The following is a 24,884-nucleotide window of genomic DNA, read 5'->3' on the forward strand; positions in this document are numbered from 1 at the left end:
GCTATGGTGCCATTTCAGAAATAGTAATTCTGAACCATATTAGAAACCTTGAAGGCTAAGTATCAGCCTCACTGATTCTGGTAGCCTTCCAAAACCAAAGAAGTGAAAATGAAGAAATGTAATACCTCTTCCCTCTATTCAAATGGGAGATCTAAGAAGATGATTTAAGACCATTCATCCTTTACGAACCTACTTGTAAAGTTAGTTAATGACTAGGAAACACAAAAGGTTCCTGTGGAAATATAGATCTTGAAAATCATTGCCTTAAGGGACCATCTAATATCCATTGACTTACTACACTTAAACACTGCCACTCTAGCAATGACAGTTATCTCTTTTGTTCTAGAATCCTTTAAAAATACACTTAAAAGCCCTAACAGTCTGCAATCTCTTTAAACAGTTGCATAACCCAGGATGTCCTCTTTTAAAATAAATTGTTTCTACAGCAGTAAAAGTCATCCATAGCATTAAAATCAAACTCATACAATAAAGAAGTGTAACTCAAGTAGTCACAATGAGCAGGGAGAAAGTGACTTATAAGTAGCTGACAGGTTTCTACTCAGGCTGCAGAAAAGTCCTACGTAAGAATTTACTGAGCAAGTGCATTGGAAAAAACAAAATTATGTAACAGGTTTGTGCTAAGCCTCCTGCAGGTGGTCTTTACCTGGACATAAACATTAAACCTTGAACTGATCAGTCCAGTTACAAAGCAATAGCTACAAGTAATTTTACTTTCTGCATTTAATGAAATCTCCCGGGTCCCGTGAACTTACAGCCACTCTTTTTCTTACTGCACCAATAAAACAGATGCACTTGTTCACCATTTTACACTCTCCCCCATGCAGATTCATTATGCAAAGTGAAAAAGCTTGATGATTGAGCGATTTGCACCACATCCACAACAGGTTGGATACAGTTCTAAAGCACTGAGCCCACCAACCCAATAAATGAATGCTTTAGCCTGGAATGTCACTTATCTTCAGTGACAGGGTGGCGACATAATTGCTCCACATATCCATTCGCAGTCCACAGTGATCATTTCCTGCTTCTTATTCTTATGAAACACATTTGCTCTGCACCTGTCTCAAATAGTACCCTGCAAACTTAGAAAATAACAATCAGTTCAAAAATGACAGATTTAGCCTGCTGAGCTAAAATAACATTGTTTTAGCTCCAGAAACTTAAGCAACTCTTTTTCAATATAAAAGTGGTGGCATCCTGCTCACTGTAAAATGATCCATTTCTTAACTCTGTTACAATATCCCCCATTTATATTTGATATCACACACCTCTTATATTAAGGTAATTAGTCTGCAATATTCCTGCACGAGATTAATGCCCTCATGGACTTCTGCAGAGTGGGAAAATGATAGATTTAGCATGCTGAGATAAAGCAATGTTTCTGAAGAAACACCCACTATTTTTCACTGATAGGGCAATGTCATCACTGATCCCTGCTTAAATTCACCGTCTACAATGATGAGGACTCACTTCTTATTTTAATGCAAGAGTTCTGGGAAACACTTACTACAGATTGATTCTTTACTAGACTCAGACCTACAAGTTTGTGCTAATCACCCCATCTGCTGAGCTGAGACAATGTTACTTAGTCAGGAAGGCGATAGTCAGTCTTCTTCAGGGTGAGATGGCCCCTTCACTGCATCACCCAGTGTTAACAGTTAAATTTCACACACCATGCATATTTATATATTGTCACGTTATTAAAGAGATGCCAGTGTATCATATTCAAGAACTTGACTGCTTTCTGGCAGTAGACTTCAATATTTAGATACTGACTGTTTACAAAAATTGCAATTACGTAATTATTAGAAGAAACATAGTGAGGTTTATCATTAGCATTCAACCTAAAGTAGTGAATGGAACAGCTGTGTACTGATGAAGTCATGGCCTTTTCAGCTGTGAAAAGCGAAGGATTACTCATCTAGTAATTAGAACTACAGGAAGGCACAAACTCACGCTGGTGATTTGCATTATTCTTGTACACAATCCAGCTCTGGGGCACTGGGTGGCAGGTGTTCTCCCTCATATGGTTTGTATATTGTTAATTTGCAAAATGAATGACTGGAGTGTATGGCAATGTTAAATGTTAGAACTCAAGCTGTTCTCGAAGTACAACTATAGGTTTTGCAGAATTAAAAATTCTATATTTATACATTAGAATTGCATGTTTATTAAAACAGAACAATGAATCACACTGTATTTTTCATCACTATATAAACTCAAAAGCCTGTTAAGGGGACTGTGTCATCTTTCTTTCTTAATAAATTATCTCTGCATCTTCTCCAAGCATTCTTTGCCGTAAATATCAAGATCGTTACAGGGAGTGGTAATAAACACCATTACCCTAAATTAGATTTAAGAAATAGAAAACTTTATGAAGACATATAAACTGGATGAATGTAGCTGAACTGAATTTTGACTGGTTACACCTTTCAGCAAATATGAACTAAAATAAATATCTAAAATCTAAGCAGCACAGTTATTATTACTTTTGCTTGCAAGGAGCTTTATTACAGAGGATCTGCACAGGCAGGCGAAAAAGTCAACACACATACTCAAAAACAAGAATATGACTTTCAGATGCTTTGGCTTGCTGTATTTATAAGTGGGGTGGCGAGGCTAAGCTAGGCTAAATGAAATACTAAGACAGACCGGAGAAAAGCTATCATTCACAGATTTCCTTTTGAACAGCTACTCAATTCAGTATTAGGCAGATGAAACTCTGAGATGCGGTCACAGATGCTATTGAGAATATAGTTGCTAGACAAACGTCTGCCACCATGGCCAAAGATATTTTTGTGGTAGAGGGCAAAGTGTCTTCAGAATGGATGTGTCATTATCTCTGACATTCGTGCTTCACCAAAATCATGGGCACTAAACTATGGTGTAGTAGTGTACATGGTGGTATATGTATGATGACTGAGCAATGTAGGTTCAATGAATTACAATCTACACTTTTTTTTTGTGGCACCAGCATCATCTAACACCACTTACAGCATTGATCATCCATTTGTGCAAGATGCTGCACATCAATCGGACACCTCAGTGCACCTTTCAAAACTCTATTGATGTGTGTAATTATATTTTTATAGCTTCATTACCACCTCTTATTCTCCCATAATGAACATGAAAACAACCTGAAGAATTTTTTTCAGAGAACAAGTATATTACTGTACTCACCATTAGCTTTATTGGCAAATACAATGTTAATTTTTGCTATTAGCAGTTGCAACACACTTTGTGCTGTCTGAGATATAGTTCCCAATAAACTAATGATAATGCATGTGAAAGAATCAAATTATCTTATTATCATATGTTGTGATTCAGAGCTTGGCTGGCACCAAAATAATTGATTCACCTGTTAGAAAAGCTTACTATTTACAGTGAGTCTATAACACATGTGATGCTAAATATTTCACAACAGGCCTAAAGAAGTAGCTAGGAGGGATACTTTATAGTCAAGCACACTAGGGCTTACCTCACTTATATGGTCCTGCATTACAAGAAGTGAGCACCTATACAACCAAATACTTAAGCACACAGCAATAACTCTGTGGTGAAAATAGCAAGCAAAATAAAGCACAAAAACACTGTGACGGTCAAGATTGCTACATTTTTGTTACCCACATTTTGGCAAAAACTAATTGGAAATACGTAACAGGAAAAGTGAATTGTTATCTTGAATGTGAGAGCATTTGTTGATGCATTTACTATTAATAAAAATATTTTTTTTCCACATTTGTATAGGGCAGCAAAATCTGTCTCATGGCTTCCACAGACCCTCCTGTGGCACCGATGGTGAGTACAATACAGACCTTGGCATTACAAGGGTCAAGGATGTATAGCAGATTTACCTTAACTGTAATACTATGGACTTGCTATAATACTAGAAAACAGCACAGGGTACTGCACAACCCCACCCCATCACTGGAGCCAGAATTAAAATTTCAAGCTTACACAACATTATCATTATGAAAAACACAACAAAGCACTTATTATAAACTGTACAAATTACAAAAAAGTCATGTCATATAATTACTCATAGACTACAAGACTTGATATGTATCCTGCAGAGACAGCCAGCAGTGACCTTTAGTGTTGTAGGCTGTATGGTAAACAACACTCTACAGCCATCTACAAGAGAAACACACTGTTACAATACATGAGCAGTAGATAACCACTGCTTTAAGTATAAGAAGAGAGCACAAATGTGAATTTCCATGCAAATCATCTTGTAAAAGCTGTGGGCTTTTTCAGGCCTTTTGATCACAACTCTGAGTGAATATCATTTAAGAAAACTGAAACACAAACACCAACAATACATACTGTATGACCATATAAAATGTATTATAACAACATTCTGTTCAGCTGACACTTAAGCCTCTGTCACATCAAACCACTTTTTAGTGATTTTCAGTCATACCCTTCATTTACATAATCTTACCCAGTTAGAAGCAGTTAGCAGCAGTGAAGCCAATATTCTAATGTGAAATTCATATTGACTGAAACCAACTAATCTTGCTAGGATAAAAATCAAAAAGGTTTGAGTTTCTCTTTTTTTGGAGGGGCAGGCCCTTTACATGTGACGGTTGAGAACCATTGAGTGTACAGCCAGCAGAACAATACATAGAATGTAGTGACGTGGAATGAGGAACACATAGATTTTGACCCTCACAAATAGAAGAGCAGCATGTCTGTCTGATGTCTCATGTTTTATGTACTAAAACAGAATGAAAAAAAGAAAAAAGGCGAAAGCTGCAGCTGAGCACACAACAAATATTAACCCTTCACAAATTACTGGTATGGAGTTGGCTCTGTCAAGCAGCATGGGGGCTGCAGACCTCACAAACAAAAGAGAAGCCTGTCTACTTGATATATTTTATTTTACATACCATAACAGAATGGAAAAAAGAAATAAAGGGCAGAGATTGCTGCTGAACTCACTGCAGCTGTAAATCCTTCATACAGAGATGTCTCCTTCAGGCAACATGCGATTGGCTGTCAGAAAAAAAGGGCATCCAAATCTGCGCTAGAATATTGGCATTCAGTCAGAAAACGTGACTGTGATTTCCAGTCATGTAATCTGATATGGTGCAGCGACAAAATCTGTAACTGTGAACAAATCTAATATACCCCACAACAAAAATGACATTGGCTTTAGCAATCTTAAATTTTAGCTATTTTAAAAAGTGACAAAACAAAAATAAACACAACAGGTGAATAACACAAACAAAAGTAAGTAGAGGGGGAGACACACAAATAACAGTAATACATTACTGATTTTTTTCCTTTATTTTAATACAACTATCAGGAAACATTAAACTGAAAATATCTGACATTCTTTGTGTGCAAAATATCAGGCAAATGCAACTGCCATCTAACAAAAACAGAGGCATATGGCTTGGCTTCACTGTGCCAGCAACTACTGTATGAAGAATTTGAAAGCAACTTCTAATGAAAGCAGAAACAAAAAATGGAATATGCTTAGTTTCTAAGAATGTGTCCCAAAATGCCTAACCAATGAATTTTAATGCTGTAAAGCCTGAAGCTTGGAAACCGTGTTTGTTATGAAGCTTTACACTGTAATTATACTTTACAACTAATACACCTATAATGGCTTGCCAGTTGCTCTGCTCTCAATCATAAAAATTATTTTTAGTATCTATGAATTTTCTTTTATTTTTTACAGTATGCTGTGATTTTACATTGTCTGGATACACATATAGTGCAGCATCCTTAGAAACAGTTGACCATGTGGGTACACTTACTTATTTTGCATTTTCAGGTTTATTTTCTCAAAATTCTTTATATGATATATAGTTGAGCATGGTTAATTTATCACTCCATTTTCTAATAATTAAGGTAATAAGGAGAACCAGCTTTGGACTGCACACTTTCTATTTTTTTTTTTTAATCTGGACAATCCACGAGATGTAATATTATCAGCACCAATCCTTTTATGAAGGCGTTTCATTTAACATTTTACTTTTAAAAAAGGGGCTTTTGATTTGACATTAATGTCTTATCTAAATGGATAAAATACACATGGAGAATAGGGTACAATAGAGGTACTATAACTACTAAAACTCATTACTGCACCCTTGATGCCTCCTTACTCCAGAAACCTCAGTTCAGTTTATCGTTGACTTATAGTTTGTTTGCAGTTTGTACATTGTTACTATATATGCATATTTTTTCTCCAGGTGGGTTCCTCCCTTAAATGTTGACTCTAAATTGGCTGAGCATGGGAAACCAATGGCAAGTTCTCATGAGTGTGCGTTAATGAACTGTTGTGTGAACATAAGCATAATAATTTCCTTCAAATTCTTGTCTTTTGCATTTGTAGGATTTTCTCAAAACAGTCACTGTTACACGGGTGGGGTCTGAATGGTCCACACTAGTACTGTAACTTGTTCTCGACAGAATGCTCCAGTTTTAAATGTATCAGCCGACCGGGGTCAATGCCCTCAAAAAAAGCATTTAAACATGAGTCATTTATCCTTTCTGTAGTGTGAAAATTCAAGTTGCACATGGAAGTACTTATCAGTTTAGTGGTTCAAAGTGACAATACAACTCTCCGTGCTGCCTGAATGAGTGGTCCCCATGGACCACATTAGTGTTTTTTTGTTGTGTTTCTTTTATAATTCTCACTTTGTTTAGGAGAGGTGTTCTGTGTTTGTTTGCATGGCAGAAGAGGTCATGAATTTGCTGTTTATTGTACTTTTCTTTATATATTATGATTATAGTTTTTATGTATATTCCCCCGCCATTCCTAGTTATACAAATTATGCATCCCATGCTACCTTTTGATAAGCAGTTTGTTAGCATCACATTTGAAAAGAGAAAGGCTGTATCTCTTAATTTACTGCACACTTATGTACAGTATATAGCACCTGAGAAAAGGCTGACCAACTCCATTATTGTAATGTAATGTAAATGCACATGGCAATGAACAAAGTACAGTTAAGTCAATTTATATTGTTTAGCTCAAATATAAAAATTCTTAAGAAATTAGGAACTAAGTGTTCAGTGTGTATTGAGGTATTCCTGCCTTTGCTTTCTTCGGTAATTTTTTTTGTATTCAATACATTTTTCAATATCAAAGGGATTTTGTCTTGTTTTTGTAGACCAAAGATTTTTTGTGTGTATTTTCTTTGTCTCTCTCTGGAGATTATCTTGACTTTAAAGCCTTTGCCCCACTACTGGGCCTGGGCAGGCTGTCTTCTTCTTTTTTCGGCTGCTCCCGTTAGGGGTTGCCACAGTGGATCATCTTCTTCCATATCTTTCTGTCCTCTGCACCTTGTTCTGTTACACCCATCACCTGCATGCATGTCCTCTCTCACCACATCCAGAAATCTTCTCTTAGGCCTTCCTCTTTGTCTCTTGCCTGACAGCTCTATCCTTAGCATCCTTCTCCCAATATACTCAGCATCTCTCCGCTGCACATGTCCAAACCAACGCAGTCTCGCCTCTCTGACTTTGTCTCCCAACCATCCAACCTGAGCTGACCCTCTAATGTACTCATTTCTAATCCTGTCCATCCTTGTCACACCCAATGCAAATCTAAGCATCTTTAACTCTGCCACCTCCAGCTCTGTCTCCTGCTTTCTGGTCAGTGCCACCATCTCCAACCCATATAACATAGCTGGTCTCACTACCGCCCTGTAGACCTTCCCTTTCACTCTTGCTGATATCTATCTGTCACAAATCACTCCTGACACTCTTCTCCACCCATTCCACCCTGCCTGCACTCTCTTTTTCACCTCTCTTCCACAATCCCCATTACTCTGTACTGTTGATCCCAAGTATTTAAACTCATCCACCTTCACCAACTCTACTCCTTGCATCCTCACCATTCCACTGACCTCCCTCTCATTTACACACATGTATTCTGTTTTGTTCCTACTGACCTTCATTACTCTCCTCTCTAGAGCATATCTTTACCTCTCCAGGGTCTCCTCAATCTGCTCCCTACTATCGCTACAGATCACAATGTCATCAGCAAACATCATAGTCCACGGGGACTCCTGTCTAATCTCGTCTGTCAACCTGTCTATCACCATTGCAAATAAGAAAGGGCTCAGAACCAATCCCTGATGTAATCCCACCTCCACTGAATGCATCCGTCACTTCTACCGCAGACCTTACCATAGTCACACTTCCCTCGTACATATCCTGTACAACTCTTATGTACTTTTCTGCCACTCCCTCATACAATATCAAAGCTCTTCTTGAGGCACCCTGTCATATGCTTTCTCCAGGTCCACAAAGACACAAAGCAACTCCTTCTGGCCTTCTCTATACTTCTCCATCAACACCCTTAGAGCAAACATTGCATCTATGGTGCTCTTTCTTGGCATGAAAGCAGGCTGTAAGCCTACAATTTGAGTTTCAGGTTAGGCTACTTGGAAGTGATGAGGCATACAATTTTTGCTCAGACCAATAGGGGAGTGCAGATCTCTTATCTTGGAGGACTTTCACCATTTTGGTCTTTTTGAGCAGGCAAAAACATAAATGCACACCATCTGTTCTTATGGCTACACCATAAGCAGGCATTTTAGCATTTTAGTTTTGTACTGTGTGCTCCACATGGACATGCACCCATCTTTGTCTCTACTTGCAACCTCTCTCTCTTTCTCTAAGGCTGTCCACAAAGCAAACAGAGTGTTGTTGGCTCACTGGCTTTGGCCAGACCCCTAATTTCCTACTTGTAATAGAATACCCATCTGACTTTTGTAAACTTTTAGCCAAACCCAAATTTTCTCTGGCTTCTTTTCTCCATCCTAAAACCAGCATAAAGCTGTTGTCCCTTTGTTCTTACTTAGTGTATCAAATACCTGGAGGTCATTTTCTATACATTCTCAGAAATTCTCTCCTGCATAAAGCTTTCATTTTTTAATGACAAATAGTACCTCTCTAAATCATAAAGTTGTGAAAGAGGACATATGTGCAGTCAATTGCCTAAGCAGCAAGCTGGTCTATCTGTCAATAGCAATAATAAAATATAAAAGGCATATATAATAAATCTGCTACCACACCAAAGTAAGGGAAACAAAATAACAAAATAATGATTACATGCCAAAAACGATTCAGGACAATGACGCCAAAATCAAAAATAAATGTGATGGCAGCCAGATATGCACAGCTCCTACACTTCCTCTGCCTGTCCTCTGTTCAATTTGTGTCACAAAGGGGAGTCAGTATGCTGAAGTTTCTCCAAGGTGGATTGCTGCATTGCTAATGCAAGAATATTATGGATTATATTACTTTGTCTATTTATGTTATGGATCCAGAGAAAATTGCAATATAGTTCTGTGGCTCTTGAGGCAGGTAGTGTCACTCAGACATTGAACTGGCCTGCACGAGGCTGCCACTTCATTCCCCAAAAAGGATTTGCATAACCCTGAGCAATTCTCCAATTCCGTATGTAAATAATCTGTAAGAGGGACAGGAATTCTCTGTAGTGATTGTACATTTCATTTTGCTTAGTTTTCATGCAGAGTTAGTTTTATATTTAAATTTGATTTATTTTAACATTACTTTGTTCAGTGTTATTGTGCTGTCATTGTGTGTTCTTCTCTGGGTTCTGATTTTTTTTTGTTGTTGAGCACGTGAAGCATGTGCCACGTAACTTGTGACATAATAGTGGCCATGACATAAAATGTGGCTACACAAAGCAACATATGTCTGAATTTTAAAATGATAAGAGAAGGTTTAATTTGTCCTTACAGGTGGCGCAGCGGTAGTGGTGCTGCTTTGCAGCAAGGAGACTGTGGAAGATTGTGGGTTTGCTTCCTGGTTCTTCCCTGTGTGGATACTGCATTGAGTACTGAGAAAAGCGCTATATAAATGTAATGAATTATTATTAATTAAATCAAGGAAACAAACACGTTACTTTCATTTAGGGCAGGGGTTCCCAAATTGAGGCCTGGGGTACCACTGTGGCTGAGGGTTTTCATTCCAACCAGTTTCACAAACAAATGGCTCAGTCCTACTTCTCATTGATCTACAGTAGACAGTTTAGCTTTTTTTCTCTAATATTGCATTCAGAAATATTTGCTGATATAATTACGTGAACACAAAATTCAGAAATTTGTACATTTGCCATGTTAAATGTTAACTTTCTTTTACCGTATTGTTTTTTAATTTACCTTTTCCTGTAGAGTTCACTCTCTTAATTGTACCCAAATACTGACGATTACTGATAGAGAGTATAGACACAGGTGTAAAAGACACTGAATACTAAAGAAAAGCAGCTGATTAAGTATAATATCCACTTGTGAGCTAATTAATGAGAAAAGGCTTAAATGACCAGAACATAAAAAGCAAAATTTTTAAAAGTAAGAAAAAGAACAATAGTTACACACATTCAAATTTTCCCTAGAATTTAGCAAACCTATTGTATAATTTCTAGACTGGCACAAAAAAGCAAAAATTGGGAAATAACAGCTTGTTTAATAAAGTCAGGAATCCATTGAAAAGCAGAAGGTGGTTGGGATAAACACCTGAAGTTAAGAGGTGGTGCATCGGACTGACCTTGAGGAATATTTACTTAATCCTTTAACTACTGATTAGCACAGAGACAAATGAAACTTTGAATTAGTGAGTCTGCTTTCACAGTCTGTGTCATTTGCCCCAGTGTCTGTACAACTCATCACTAATTGTTAGTATTTGGATACAATTTAAGGAGCAAAATCTACAGAATCTAATGGTAAAAAATAGTTACATTTTAAAACTATGACAAAGATAAGCCATTTCTGAATTTCTTCTAAATGCAAATATCTAATTAGAGTGTGCTTCTGAATGAAGAATAAGAAAAGGAAAAATGCCAGCTAAAAAATCAGATTGATGAGACATAAGAGTTACACAGTGTTTTGTGAAGACGGTTGGAATGAAAGCCTGGAGCTACAGGGGTACTTCAGGACTGAACTTAGGAACCCCTGATTTATGGTAGAGGTCTCCAACTCCAGTCCTGGAGAGCTACTGTGGCTGCAAGTTTTCATTCTAACTCTTTTCTTAATTAGTGGCCAGATTTTGCTGCTAATGAACTATTTCCCTTTATTTGAATTGACTATTCTTTAGACATAAATTTGATGTGAAGTGAGCCAACAGATGTTCAACTAAGTTGGAGCCTCAAACTCCAACCAACTTCTCTTCATTCAGTTTCTTAATGTGAAGCCAAATCTCGTTGCTAATTAAACACGTTATTTATTTCCATGGTGCTCATTCTGCCATGGCAGACATTTCCAAAACTGTTGATTTTCTTTTTTAAGAGCACTGTCAAACTTTTTTGTGGACCTGAGGAAACATTACTGAGGCCTTCACTTTTCTTTATTTTCAGTTATTGTGTGATGGATGCAGGTTGTTGTTTATGTGTTTGTACATTTTGTGTCATAATATTGTTTGTTTGCTAATGAAGGAAAAAAGAAATAATTAAGGGGCCTGAGTCTCTGGTCACTAGCTAAGAAAAGGTTAAAAATGAAAACCTGCAGCCACAGTAGCTCTCCAGGGGCCTCATGCATAAACGGTGCGTACGCACAGAAATGTTGCCTAAGAACGTTTCCACGTTCAAATCGCTATGTATAAAACCTACACTTGGCGTAAAGCCACGCACTTTTCCACGGTACCTCATACCCTGTCATACGCAAGTTCTCCGCTCGGTTTTGCAGACTGGCGGCACCCAGCGTCAAAGCAGTGCTACTGTTCCTGTGTAGTTACCCTTTATTTCTTAGAGCCACATTCCTGCCGCGGCTTTATAAATACACTGCAACTAACCTCATATTGTTTATTTGTGTATACATCTGATTGTAATTAACTTGTAACAATATAATGGTCCAGGGAATAGCCATAGTATTCCAAATACCATAACTGCTTTAGCATTGTTGCTCTCACTGCACCTTTTTTTTTCTTCTTTCAGCTGCTCCCGTTAAGGGCTGCCACAGCGGATCATCTTTTTCCATATTACTCTCACTGCACCACTTGGAGTATTTATATCACTGTATCTGAGTGATATAGTGATCAGCAGCTGATCGGAAAGAGAATTATCGGTATACAGCATCAAGCACACCCTGCCTCAGCCACGGCAAAATGTTTCAAATCCTTTCCTGTACGGGCCACGCGGTTTAGAAACAGTTTCATCCCAAGAACTTTAAACAGTCAATCAGTCCATCAAGTGCTCCTTGTAGAACTGTTTGTACTGATAAGTACAATTACCTCACTGTAAACTTGCACTACAGTTATAATATTGCACAACCTGTGCCACTTTATAAAGAGCGTATTTACATATGATGACAACATCATTTTTAAGATGAAATGCAGCAAAATATGTTGATTATATTATATAGATAAAAGTTTAACTTCATTTAAATAATCTGTATTGTTAATAATTAAACATGTGAGGACACGGTTCCGCAGCGCTAGCTAGTTCACGGATTGATCCTACCTTGTGCTGTATTCTTTCTGGGGCTGACGTGACACTGGAAGGATAGATGGATAGAATAATTAAAACTTGTACTACAAAGATATTTCAATGTTCCTTAAAAGTTTTCAAGAATCGTCATTGTAAGCTTACAGATGGCTTAACGTCTATTACAGAGCTGATTGTGTGGCGATTGGGAATGTGGAGAAATAAAAGTAAGCACAGGATTTGGAGGTTAGTATGTTTGAAAGAGACTGCACTGCTACAATAATTTCATCGAAGGTCGCGCACAATCACACACCGTATTCCCCTGTTTAATAACATGCTTTAACTCCTATCATCATGAAAAAGATATAACGTATACATCTCAGTATTTTAATTATTCAGAGAGCTGTAATATCACGAATATAATGGGTTCTGTGTCCTGTTAGAGAAAGAGAAAGCGGAAGCACGTAGTGATTCACACACATTGAGCAAAAGATCAAATACAAAACAAAGCATTTAATGTGCTACTTTAATTACAATGTGATTTGAGAAACTGGTTAATTAAACGATTTTAAGATGAAGTTTATGATGTTCTACTTTAATGACAAAATAAACTACGCAATTAAAGTGGAAATTTCGAGATTGAAGTTGACATTTCGTGCTTTTTTCCTAATGTGTACCTTTTTTTTTTCCTCTGTACCCTAATAAGCTTTCATATGATACTCAGACGGTGAGCTACAACTCGCCTTTTCACGACGACTTTGATGTGTGACTTCTTTTTTATTTTGGGCACTGTGCGACTATGTCAGGCGATCAGCTTCCTTTTGTTGTTTATACCACTGTTTAAACCAACAAATAGTACGTTTTTCCTTGCCTCCACTTGGTATTCGCTGAAATTCTTCCATTTTCCCTCTTGCTTGTTCCATTGTCTTTTCACAGAACACTGAGCTTAAGGGCTATTTATATTGATTTGCATATTCAAAGAGGCGTAATTCTGGGAGGATTTGGGGCGGGACAGCACGTGCATGCACATGAGTTACTTTTCATGCTGACCAGGATTTATGTAGCGAAAGAACGCGGAAGTGGGCAAACGCACAGATTCCTGCATCTGGATTTTTCTGTGCGTAAGCACATTTCGGCTTTTGTGCTTATGTCATGTTATAGTGTGAATTCTATGCACAGCGTTATGCATGAGGCCCCAGGACTAGAGTTGGTTTTAAACTTTGCTTTAGTCTGGTCATGGTGTACCAGGAAAATGTTTTAGAGTATACTGTACAATTACATAAGGAACTCTTAGCTTTAGGCTAAGCACCCCATACTGCACAGAGCTCCATATATTATTCCACAGTATCAGTCCTAGCTGTGACAGACAAATCATCTGTCTCATCCTCTAAATTTATTTGGCTATTCTGCCACTCACTGATGATTTAATAACAAGCAAAAGAAAAATTCTATATAAACAATGGAGATGTAGGGCAGCACAGTGTAGGGTGTAGGGCCTAGCAGAGAGTAGTGGGCTCAGATCTGAGTTGCATACTGTCTATGTGCTATTCACGATTGGTTTCTGCTTGTGCCCAGTGTTACCAGTATATTGTCTGGTCCTTTATGTCCCAGTTTTGAAACAGACAGATTTGAAAAAAAAGAAAAAGAAAAAAAAATCAATGAATTAGTCTACATTATAACAGGGTCTGAGATAGTGTACACAATAAAAAATAACTAAGTGAAATAATGGCTGATACAAAGTGACCTTACACTGACAGTTGGGCTTTATGATTGCTGCGTCACCTTGTCCACCTCAGGTAGCTACTGAGTGGGCAGGAAACATCATTACGTGTGCCACAAAAGACATAAAAAAGGTATTGAAACAAATTGATTGAAAAAAAATCCCTGCATTCATTGTTTTTGAAATACTCTGACTTTAATACCTCACCTACCATTTTAAATCTTGACACTTGTCATGTAACATCCTATCTGTTTTCTCCTCTGTGTAAATGTAGTGACCCTGCAATACAGAGATGTGGAACAAATCATTGCACTTATGCTGTCCTTGATTCTTCATTTGTGATTTTATGACCTTCTGTTTCTTTTCCTATCATAACGTTGCTTCTGTGCTCAATGGTGTGGCAAGGTGGAAAAATATTATTTCAGTCCTTTTGCGCTTCCACTTTTATTCTAGTTACCCTCTGCTTCTCAGTCAGCACAAAAAAGCTAAGCACTGTTCCTCATTATGTTGAGAGGTCACTGAAATAAAAACTTCCGCACTGAGACCATTTTTTATGCATTACAATTTAAATCAAATTATTGCTTTTGCATGCAGAAGACGTTCATTGTTATGGCCAGAATGGCTGTTTTTCAATGCACAGTGAATGCCTCTGATTGAAATAAGCAGACATGACAGAGGCAAGTAGCACTTCATGCTCTGATCCAGAAACATTATACAAGTTGCCTCCATTTGAAGTACTCTCTAATAAAAGAAAAATAATAATTAATTCCATCTTCAATCACAAACTGAAAAGTTAACCTTTTTTAGATATTTCAATAGAATGGCACAAGAATTTATGTCCACATACATTGGTTAATATTGGTAGACCCCAAAATAATGGTATTTGTAATTATAATAGCATCATGATGTGCACAGGGTACAGTTAAATTCTTACTTGCTTAACTTATCAATGTATAACACTTCACCACCTCTCTGGCACTATGATAATCAGGAGTGTATAAAAAGACATAACTTTATTTTACTTAATAGAGAGTAGGGAGCAGGTCGAGGAGACCCTGGAGAGGTGGAGATATGCACTACACAAAGTTTTGAAATTTCAAAAACTACCATTGAAAAACATTTTGGTGAATTTTAAAACTTGTCTGTCCTATAACAGAAAAATATTCTGTTCAATTTAAAATATAGGTTAGTATACTATTTCAAATTTTCCTTAAGAAAGGTTATTCCACCTAGTATCTTTTGCATATATTCATTTCTTACTCATTTGATGGCTGCAACAGCTTCTGCTTGATATGCTGCCTGTATAAACAATTCCCACAGGCTAAGGAGCGGCGAAATTGAACATATGTCCCAGCAGCTCAGTCCTCCTGCTCCTTCAAATCATACCAAGTAAGTTATATGATGTTCATGACCATAAAAGTAAAACATGCAAGCAATGTAACTTATGAAAAAATTAATGAAAAATTAGCTCCCTAGACGTGGCTTGATGACATGTTATGCATACAGAGAATAAACCTGTATTTAGTATTTTGGTTATACTAAAAGCAACCTCACAGCTGTATCATCTTCACATTATAATTATTCAGTATTTCTGTAACATTATAATTAATAGGCAGAGCACCATGTTGTTTAAGAAATTTGAACTACAAGCTACTACTAGCTTGTCTACTAGCCGTCGACCCTGCATAACCAACAATTAACAATAGGACATCAATTGCTGCCATTTTTTCATCACCTGAGTTAGACGTTGCTGTCTGTAAAAGCTCCTCACAAGCCTATTTGGACTATGTGTTCAACTACTTGATAATGTAAACTGCTCTTAAAATTTTTTTTATGTACCCCGCTAATATATATAATTACATTCTATTATCACAGTTATTCTTGATTATGACTCACTTTAACAAAAAATAAAAAAGACACTAGAAAATGTAAATATGTTACAGCTTTCTAAACACTTAATTAAGTCTCCAAACATAACTGAATTTTATGCCGTGCATATACTTTCCTACTTTTTTTTCTGGATATGAACTATTGACTTCTCCAGGATAGGTGTACATGTCTTATTTCCACTGTCTGTGTGTGTTGGATTCTTACCTTTATACTGTTCATTTGTTAATTTTAATATGTAATTGTTTCCTTTTATCTTTAAAAATGGTTTATGCTGTTAATGGCACTATATAATACAATCACAGACTGACTGAATGAGAATTGCATACATTTTGTTAATGAAAAGTGGACACAAATCCCTCCTCAATGAAAATCCTCACTGTATCAAAATAGACTGAGGTAAGTCCAACTAGTTCTCTACCTGTATATCCAGAGCATTTTGGGAGGCATTTTACCTTGTAAACACTATTAAAGTACAGGTATTATACAGAATGAGAGCTGAGAGGCTCTTTGAGAGAAGAACATCCTGATACTGCAGGACATCACAAAGAAAAGCTCATGCAGATTAGTTAGATTTGCCTTTGATAAAATGAAATATCAGTTGATACTTCTGTAACCCTGCTTTATATACTTTTAGTGGGCTTTTTATGTATTCCAGTACACAATAAAGAAATTGTTTTGCAAAACTTCACTGTTGGCTTCTCTAGAGTAAGTCAGGGCCCAACTGCCCTACTGGGTCTTTTGCTATTTTAAAGATTATGTTGAGCATCATCTAAGTGTAAAGTGGAAAAAAGTCTTGGATCAAAAATTTCAATGCTTGTCTGCTAAATATTTCTTATTTACTGTGTGAATGAAAACAAGTTTTAGAAATGAGACTGTCAGTGTTACAGACAATATTATTTTGTTTCATTTTAGTAAGCTGTTCAGGGTGAACAAAGCACTTCTCGAGGCTGAAGAATGCATAAAATTATAAATAAACTAATGTGTCTTGCATACAGTACATGGCCCTTTTATAATGGCGAGTACATGTTTTAATAACTATGCAAAAACCTAAACAATCTAAAAAAACATCAGTCCATCTTCATCCAATTTCAAACCCTCTTAAAATCCAGTTCAGGGTCAAAGAGGATCTGGGCCTATACTAGCAATGACATTAATTGGTCTCAGTGAACACTTACCTTCATAGTCAGTGGGCCAAATAAGAATTTCCAATTAACAAAACCTTTTAAGAACATTACTGGAATGTTGGAATAAAACGGTACTGGAAAAAAACACCAAGCAAACACACTGAGAAGAGTCAGTGACCTGGCTAGGATTTGAATACTGGCATTTGTAGCCATGAGGCACTATGGTGTCACTCCATTAATCTAACAGATTTAATCTCATTCAGGGTCAATAGGAGACTGAATTTATACCAACAACACTAGCTAGAAGGCAGGGGCCAATCCGGGGTGGAATGCCAGCAAGAGTCCAAAACAGCATTTTATATTTTTGAAGCCCTCCTATTTCCTCAAAATTCAATGCATAGCTGTGTAAATGTCAAGTTCATTTTTTCCAGTATTCACTTACCTCATTGCTTATTTTCCATAGCCACTTTTGGGACAGAGATATGCAATTTTCAAAGCATGAGATTTAATAGCTGACGAAGCTGCAAGGGCCAAGATCGATCAGACTGTTTAGTCATTCTGAGCACTTAGATGTTCTGTGCATGCTGAATGCTTCACAGTATGTTTATACTGAGTGTGTGAGGTGACGTGCAAGGCATGAACATAATGAGGTGACACACCCTGGAGAGTGGAGAAAACAGATAATTGAGTTGTGACAATTAGATAATTGGGGAAACTACATATTTGGGGAAATGTGGGGGAACCTTGCACAGTCTTTTAACAGATGTAAATCACCTCTGACTTAAAAAATGGTTATCGAATATCCTAAAGCAATGACCTCCAGCTGCACACTCTGCCATTATCGGTCACTTGTTTGCCTCTCAAGGTTAGGGGTTCAGGCAAAGTTCCATACATGTGTCTTTCTATTCTTATTTCCCAAGTAGAGTTGTGTTTCAAATGTATGTTCAGAATGTAAGCCCAAAAAACAACTTACCTGATGAAGTAACAGCAAAAGATAAGGCTGAGTACAAACACAAAGATTCCAGTGCCAAAAATGACCATATAGATGTTTAATGGAAGATCCTGAAAAGTAATTGGGGGCATTGTGCTTGACCTAATGCTGTAAGTCAGTTCAAGTCCACAGAAGCATCCTAGAAAAAGAAACACAAACATAACACTTAAAAGGCTTGAGTTTACAGTATGTCCAGCCTCACCCACTACATTTTATTCATAATAATTTGTTCTCTTCTAATTTCTTGCTCCTGTTATTTCCCATGTAAGTAGAAGTTTTGAAAGGTTGGTGTCTTTTGCAAAGACCTTTGTAATGTAATAAAAAAGACCAAATTATAGCCTCCCCTCATGAAGCCAAATAATAATGCTACAGATTTACTCTTCTGAGTGAAGCGCCAGAACTCACTAAAAGCTTCAAATTCTGTACACTCTAATGTACTTTTCAATTCTAGCAATAAAAAATGTAAGTGGCAATGAATGAGAATAAGTAATCTGCAAACAGGAGAGAAAATAAAATTCATTCATAACACTGAATAGTAAATATCAGTGACAGTTTCAATTGGCTCTGTTATTGAGTATAAAATCCAATGTGAGATTTTCACTTGGCTATTTTAGTCCATCAGATTTTCATCAAATTTAAATTGCATGAAATCAAACAGCAAAAGATACAATCAAATCTGGGAAGCATAGTGCCAGCTCCCAAGGTGCAGGTTTAATTTCCAGCTCTATCACTCTCATTTATGTTTGTTATTGCCATCAGCTTAGAACAAAAATGCACCACTATTCGCAGAATTGAGAAAGTTCACTTCAGTTTCCGACAGATTTCCATTCATTCTTTATTGAATGCAACTAATCCAACACAAGGTTGCAGAGATCCAGAGCCCATTCTGTCAGCACCAAGTACCAGCGTACTGCAGGGCATATTCAGGTCCACACCTACAATCTTTTGCCAGTTAAACTGACATGTACATTTTGGCATTAGAGTGAAAAACTATAATACCATGAAAAATGCTTTATGAGGAGCAAGTGTAAAATCTACACATACAGTATCCAGTCTGTAATTTGAACATAGGACTCTGGGTCATGAGTGCTAAGAACTATGTAATTATACCCACCAGGTTTGCTTAACGACTGTGGGTAAAAAGCCAAGGAACGCCATAAATTCCCAATTTTTTCCAGTGCTTCAGCTTCCTGTGCCCCTGAACTGGACCAATTATGTAAAGAAAATGGATAGAAACAGACAGTAGATCAAAACCTCTGCCTCTCTTCCATCCTGCCCTGTTCCCAAATCTAGTACAGCCTATGAATATTAGAAAAGGAGCCAAAATCAAAGGCAAGGTTTGAAAATTCACAGCTGGATTCTGCTTTGCTTCCTTTAGTTGTTTGAGGGTAGTATTGAATAAGTCAGGTTCAGAACATAGATGAGTGGATACAATTTAAGGAATGTCAATCATGATAAAAAACGCGATACACTATGATTTGTACATTGTTGAAGACCATAAAACAGTGTCAGAGGTCTTGGTCCTCTATTGAAAAATAAAACATATGATGCGGATGCACTAATTATTGGGCTGTTTTATGGGCTAGTATAACCAGGGCCAGAACCTGTAAATGGTGTACCACCACCCTCTTTGGTTTGAGTGGAATCATCTCTGCCAGACCTGTACATAGAAATCTGAAGAAACAAAGGAGGAGGAAGGACAGAGGAAACTGAAATATGGAAAGACAGGATACATAAAAGTTGGGGGACATCTGAATTCTTATGGCACTGTCCATTTACATGTCCATCTCAGAAAAATATGCACTTAAGCAGTACCATTTCAGAAAATGCACATGAACAAGGCTGTATTAGCAGGCTTTATTGTATTTTCTTATTTATTTTGCATTTAAAGTTTCTCTAAAAAAGGCAGCTAAATTACAAAGTCAAATTACCACTTATACCACTTAAACTGGTGGTTTAAATAAAGTGCTATAAAAGCTAAGTGTAGTTTAACAGGTAGGTTACAATGATGGTTACAGCCTAGTTATAATCTTATGAAGGCTGCTCCATAAACATATACATTTCCTTTTGGTCACTGAAATACAAAAATTCGATGTATATGAAATATAATGATTACCTTTAAACATTTTTCATTATTCCTGTTTGCTAATCCCTTGCTAACATATGCAAATAATGCAATATAATTATCCAATCAATACATAACCTGACAGAGTTTCGTATGAGAGACCATTAAAGAGAACTTTTTTAGCGTTTTAGTAGCAAATGTCATAGTTCAGGGGTGCCCAATGCATCGATCGCGATCGACCGGTAGATCGCAAAGGTAGTGCAGGTAGAACACGATGCATTCAAAAAATTTTTTTTTTAAATGTTAGTCTATCATATATCCTCCCTATGGCATTTGCAACTTGATGATCTCTTTTCTTCTAACACAATGGTCATCCCACACGCACGATCAAACGCGTGAGCTACTGCAAAACTCCGGCTGTGATCTAGTTAGCCTTCCAATTTATATCAACTAAGGAAGGGATTTAAAAAAAAAATTGTTTGGGGAGGGTATGGGCTGAATGTGGAATTGGAAGAGGATTTTTTTTTCTCACAATGTCACAATTGGAGTTTTTTTTCTGATCTGTCAATCTATCATTGCTATTCCAAAGAAGGAAAATGTGCAAAGGCACTTTCGAACTGTTCATAAAAACTACGAAACTGACTTTCTTCTGAAAAGCGATCTGAGAAAGAGAAAGGAGAGGGAACTAAAATCGCAGTTAACTGGACAACCGTCGTTTTTCACTCGGCTGAATTCAAAAGCTCCTTGACTGCATTATTCGGCTCTACTTATTTATGCGAGTCAGCCTTTTCCCACATGAAGATTATTGGAATCCAAATACTGTAGTGACCATAAATGTATTGAATGGTTATTGTGCCATAAAGGTTATTCAATTATGCAAGGTACGGCAACATACATTTTATGTATAAAGTATGATCAGTATATATGTATATATATATATATATTGTAATAAGGCGCTATATAAGCGCCCGAATTGGCACAGACTGACGCAGAGGCAAGTACACAATGAACACAAAGGCTTTATTAATTCTTCAACTGTGGGACACGTCTTCCCCGTGCCACACAGTCCAACACAGTCCCAAAAGCACAATTACACCACAACACTCTCTTCTCCTTTACCACCACTTCTCCTCAAGCTTAGTCCTCCTCCTCCCGACTCTGGCTCCTTGAGTGGTGGTGGCTAGCCCTTTTTATAACCCACCCGGAAGTGTTCTAGGTGCTTGACCACCTGGTCGAGATTGCACCTCCGGGTGGGGCTGAAGAATCATCCAGCCGAGCTGCTGACTCCATGCAGCTCCCCCTAGCGGTCATCCGAACCCCAACCAGGCTGTGGAGGACTCCATCTCCCATGGAGCCATGAGACAGGCTAGGGGATCACTGTCCGCCAGGGAGGCTGCCACCAAGCCTCCCGGGAGAGGTACTGAGCTGCCCATGGTTGCTCCCCCGGAACAGATGCAGCAGGGGTGTCCCTGCCGGGCATGGGACCCGGCTGTCCACCACTATATATAAATATATATAGCATTTTTAATGTAGGTAGATCATTTCGACCTGGTCATTTTAAAAGTAGCTCGCAAGCCAAAAAAGTGTGGGCACCCCTGTCATAGATGGTATATGATATTTGCCAAGCTTTAATGTAAACACATTTGAGAGATGCTTATAGATATAATTAAGTCGGCCTTTAGTAATGCATTCAAGAGATGCAGTCCCACTGCTGCTTTGATCGTTTAATTTTCTTTTGCCACATCTGTGTATCCTATGCTACTTTATTTTGAGGGTGGTTATTATTACTATCATCCGGTTAGGCGCACAGAACATCTTGTTTCTCTGGCATGATGATCATCTTCCTCTGCTGTTGGAGGAGCTTTGTAAACTGTGCATTTCAGTGGTAGCACTCTCTGAGCAGCATAGACCTGGGACTGGTCAGATCTCTGTGGGTGGGTGCATCTTTTATTGGTCTGATTGCTCTCATGGCTGTCATACTCAGGGAGTAACTGTTGCTGTGGTGGATCAGCTCCTTCTGATGGTGTCCAATGTCACTTCTTTCAAAGAGCATATTGTGAGACTCAGGTTAACAACTACGCTCAGTGGTTAATGGGAGCCCACAAGGAGACACTCCTCTGACCATGGGTGATTTCAATGTGACCACTGGCACTGACAGGGCTGGCTGTAAGGATTGTGTTGGTCCCCATGGGTCTGACAACCATGGTGAAAGTGACTCCATGTTCCTCGACTTTGCAAAAGGTCAGTTGTGGCAGATCGCAAGATCCTGCTTCCAGCACCCTGAGCCTCATCGTTGGACTTGGCAGATCACAAGATCCTGGTTCTAGCACCCTGCGCCTCATCGTTGGACTTGGTACTCCAATACTGGTGGTGCAGTGAAGGAGATTGATCATATCCTCGTGGGCAGACACCAAAGGCTCCTATAGAACAACTGAAGGGTTCACAGGAATACCCAGGTTGTGAAATCTGACTATAAACTTGTTATTGCTACTCTGAAGATCCAGCTTAGGACCTACTAGGAGAATGAGGCTGGACCTGTCCAGACTCCAAGATGAGCCTGTTTCTAATGAGTCTGCATACAATTTGTGTGAGGAACTTGCAGACTTGGACACGACTACTCTCAAACTGCTGAGGGTTGTGTTGGTGTTGCTAGTGTTCCCAGAAGGAGGTGTTTCATCTCGCAGGCCACCCTGGATATCACTGAGAGGAGCTTCAGCTAACCAAACATTTATCACTACAACTACATTGACTTCCTATTTCTTAAAGCCCACCTTTACTTAACAACATGCACTTATAAGGACAGCCATTTTCCGATTGTCAATGTGAGTCTAAGCTTTTATGAACTATTCAGGGAATTACTAGCCTCACAAAAACCCTCTTACACTCACACCAGGAAAATGTATCACAACATTCAAAGTAACTTCATACACCTGGGCCACGGGAAAAAGCTGAAGACCCCAGAGGAAAGCTCTGTGAAAACAGACGGCAAATAAACACCACATACAAATCATTCCAGTTGTAATCAATATTTATTTTTGTTTAGTGTAACAAGAATGATTTACACATTGTGACAAGGTTGTTAATCAATAATGCATTGTTTGCCTATAGCAGGTTCTGGAAACAGATAAGAGGTAGTGCACTTTATGTCATTATTTTTATATGAAGAGTAGTCTGTAAATGCTGAATTAGTAGATTCTTATTTAGTTAAATGTATAACAATAATACTCTACAAAAAATAATCATGATACTATTTTATTTTTTCCTAACATAGTATTCTCAAACATGTGTAATCCATTTCAGAATCACAAGTGGCCAGTGGCTGTTCTAGCACTAATAGGGGAAAAGCAGTAAACAGCCCAGGACATGGTGCCAGTCACACACCCACCTTGGGCCAATTTGGAATAGCTAAATAATACATTACACAGACAACATCCTGGGTGTGTGTTCAACCCAGGATCCATGATGCAGCTGTGATAACCACTGTTCCACTGTGCTACCTTTATTTATTTATTTATTTATTTATTTAATTATCAGTATCACTCTTTATTCAACATTTACTAATGTAATACATGGTACATATATTATTTTATTATTGTTTAATACCAAAGGCACTCTAATTCACCCTCCTTGACCTACATTTGAGGACTCATCATAAAAACCATCAAGGCTTGTACTAATACATCAAAACATTATTCCTCCATAGTATTAATCTTGGTAGTAAATTAAATTAGAAAGTTTGTGATTTACTTGTGCAATTTAATGCCAACATTACAAATTCCAAAAAACTTCTTTTCATCTGCCAGGGTTGGAAAAAAGATAAAGACCTACTTCTTGCCATCGGAGGTTAATTGTGTGTTCCTTAATCTTGCACACTTGATGTTCACAGGAGGCAAGAAAAAGCCATATCTTTCATTATTGGTCTTCAAGAAGACTCACAGGGTGCAGATAATACACCCAACACTGGAAAATGTACATTGATCATATTGGTACTTTTATATTTCAAAATGTGAGAAACAGAATATATTACTGCTAAACTATTGAAATACTTCAAGAGAAAAACAGAAACACTTTCTAACAAGCATATCATAATATAGTGCACACATGCTGTAATTACCCACTCATTACGATAGGGAACTGTAATTTGGCATTACTACGATTTACTTATTGTTTAAGTAATTGTATATCATAGTTTGTACATATTTTACAACTATATACTTATTGTGTAACCTGAATAACTCTGATTAAGTATACATCTGGAATAAGAATGAGAACTGTCCGCTTACCTTCACTGCTACTTAATTAACTCAATGAGTACACAGTAATGATACCTAAACACACTGTAGTTAGGTAAATATTTACTAAATGCAAGTTGCAATTTTATTATTTATGTATATACAGTAGCTTAGCTTGAAGCATGGTTCATATTAATGCAGTTTGCCTTAATGATGGTTCAGTTGGTAAAGATGTCATCACCAAGTTGCACTTGTTTTATTTTATTTTATTTTTATTTGATGAATACTATGTAATGCACTTGGGCTCAAAGTCTGGAAGTAATAGTATTATTACTGGAAGCTGCACTATTATTTATTTTATTGTTATTATTTATTAGTTTAAATATTATGCAGTTTAATGATGGGAAAGTTGTTTAAAAAGTCACTTTAACGTGT

General features: G+C 37.5%; 1 protein-coding gene across 3 annotated transcripts in view; it reads right to left on the reverse strand.

Annotated features, from left to right (window-relative positions):
- The window catches only part of rnf122 (ring finger protein 122), a 113,842-nt gene that overhangs the window by 22,763 nt on the left and 66,195 nt on the right, over positions 1-24,884 (reverse strand). For all 3 annotated transcript variants that reach the window (XM_039768592.1, XM_039768591.1, XM_039768593.1), the window contains one exon: positions 18,135-18,291. In XM_039768592.1, the coding sequence (XP_039624526.1) occupies positions 18,135-18,291 (157 nt within the window). The remainder of the gene's footprint in view (positions 1-18,134; positions 18,292-24,884) is intronic.

The sequence above is a fragment of the Polypterus senegalus genome, chromosome 11 (assembly GCF_016835505.1).
Source record: "Polypterus senegalus isolate Bchr_013 chromosome 11, ASM1683550v1, whole genome shotgun sequence".
In the NCBI taxonomy this organism is placed as follows: Eukaryota; Metazoa; Chordata; class Cladistia; order Polypteriformes; family Polypteridae; genus Polypterus; species Polypterus senegalus.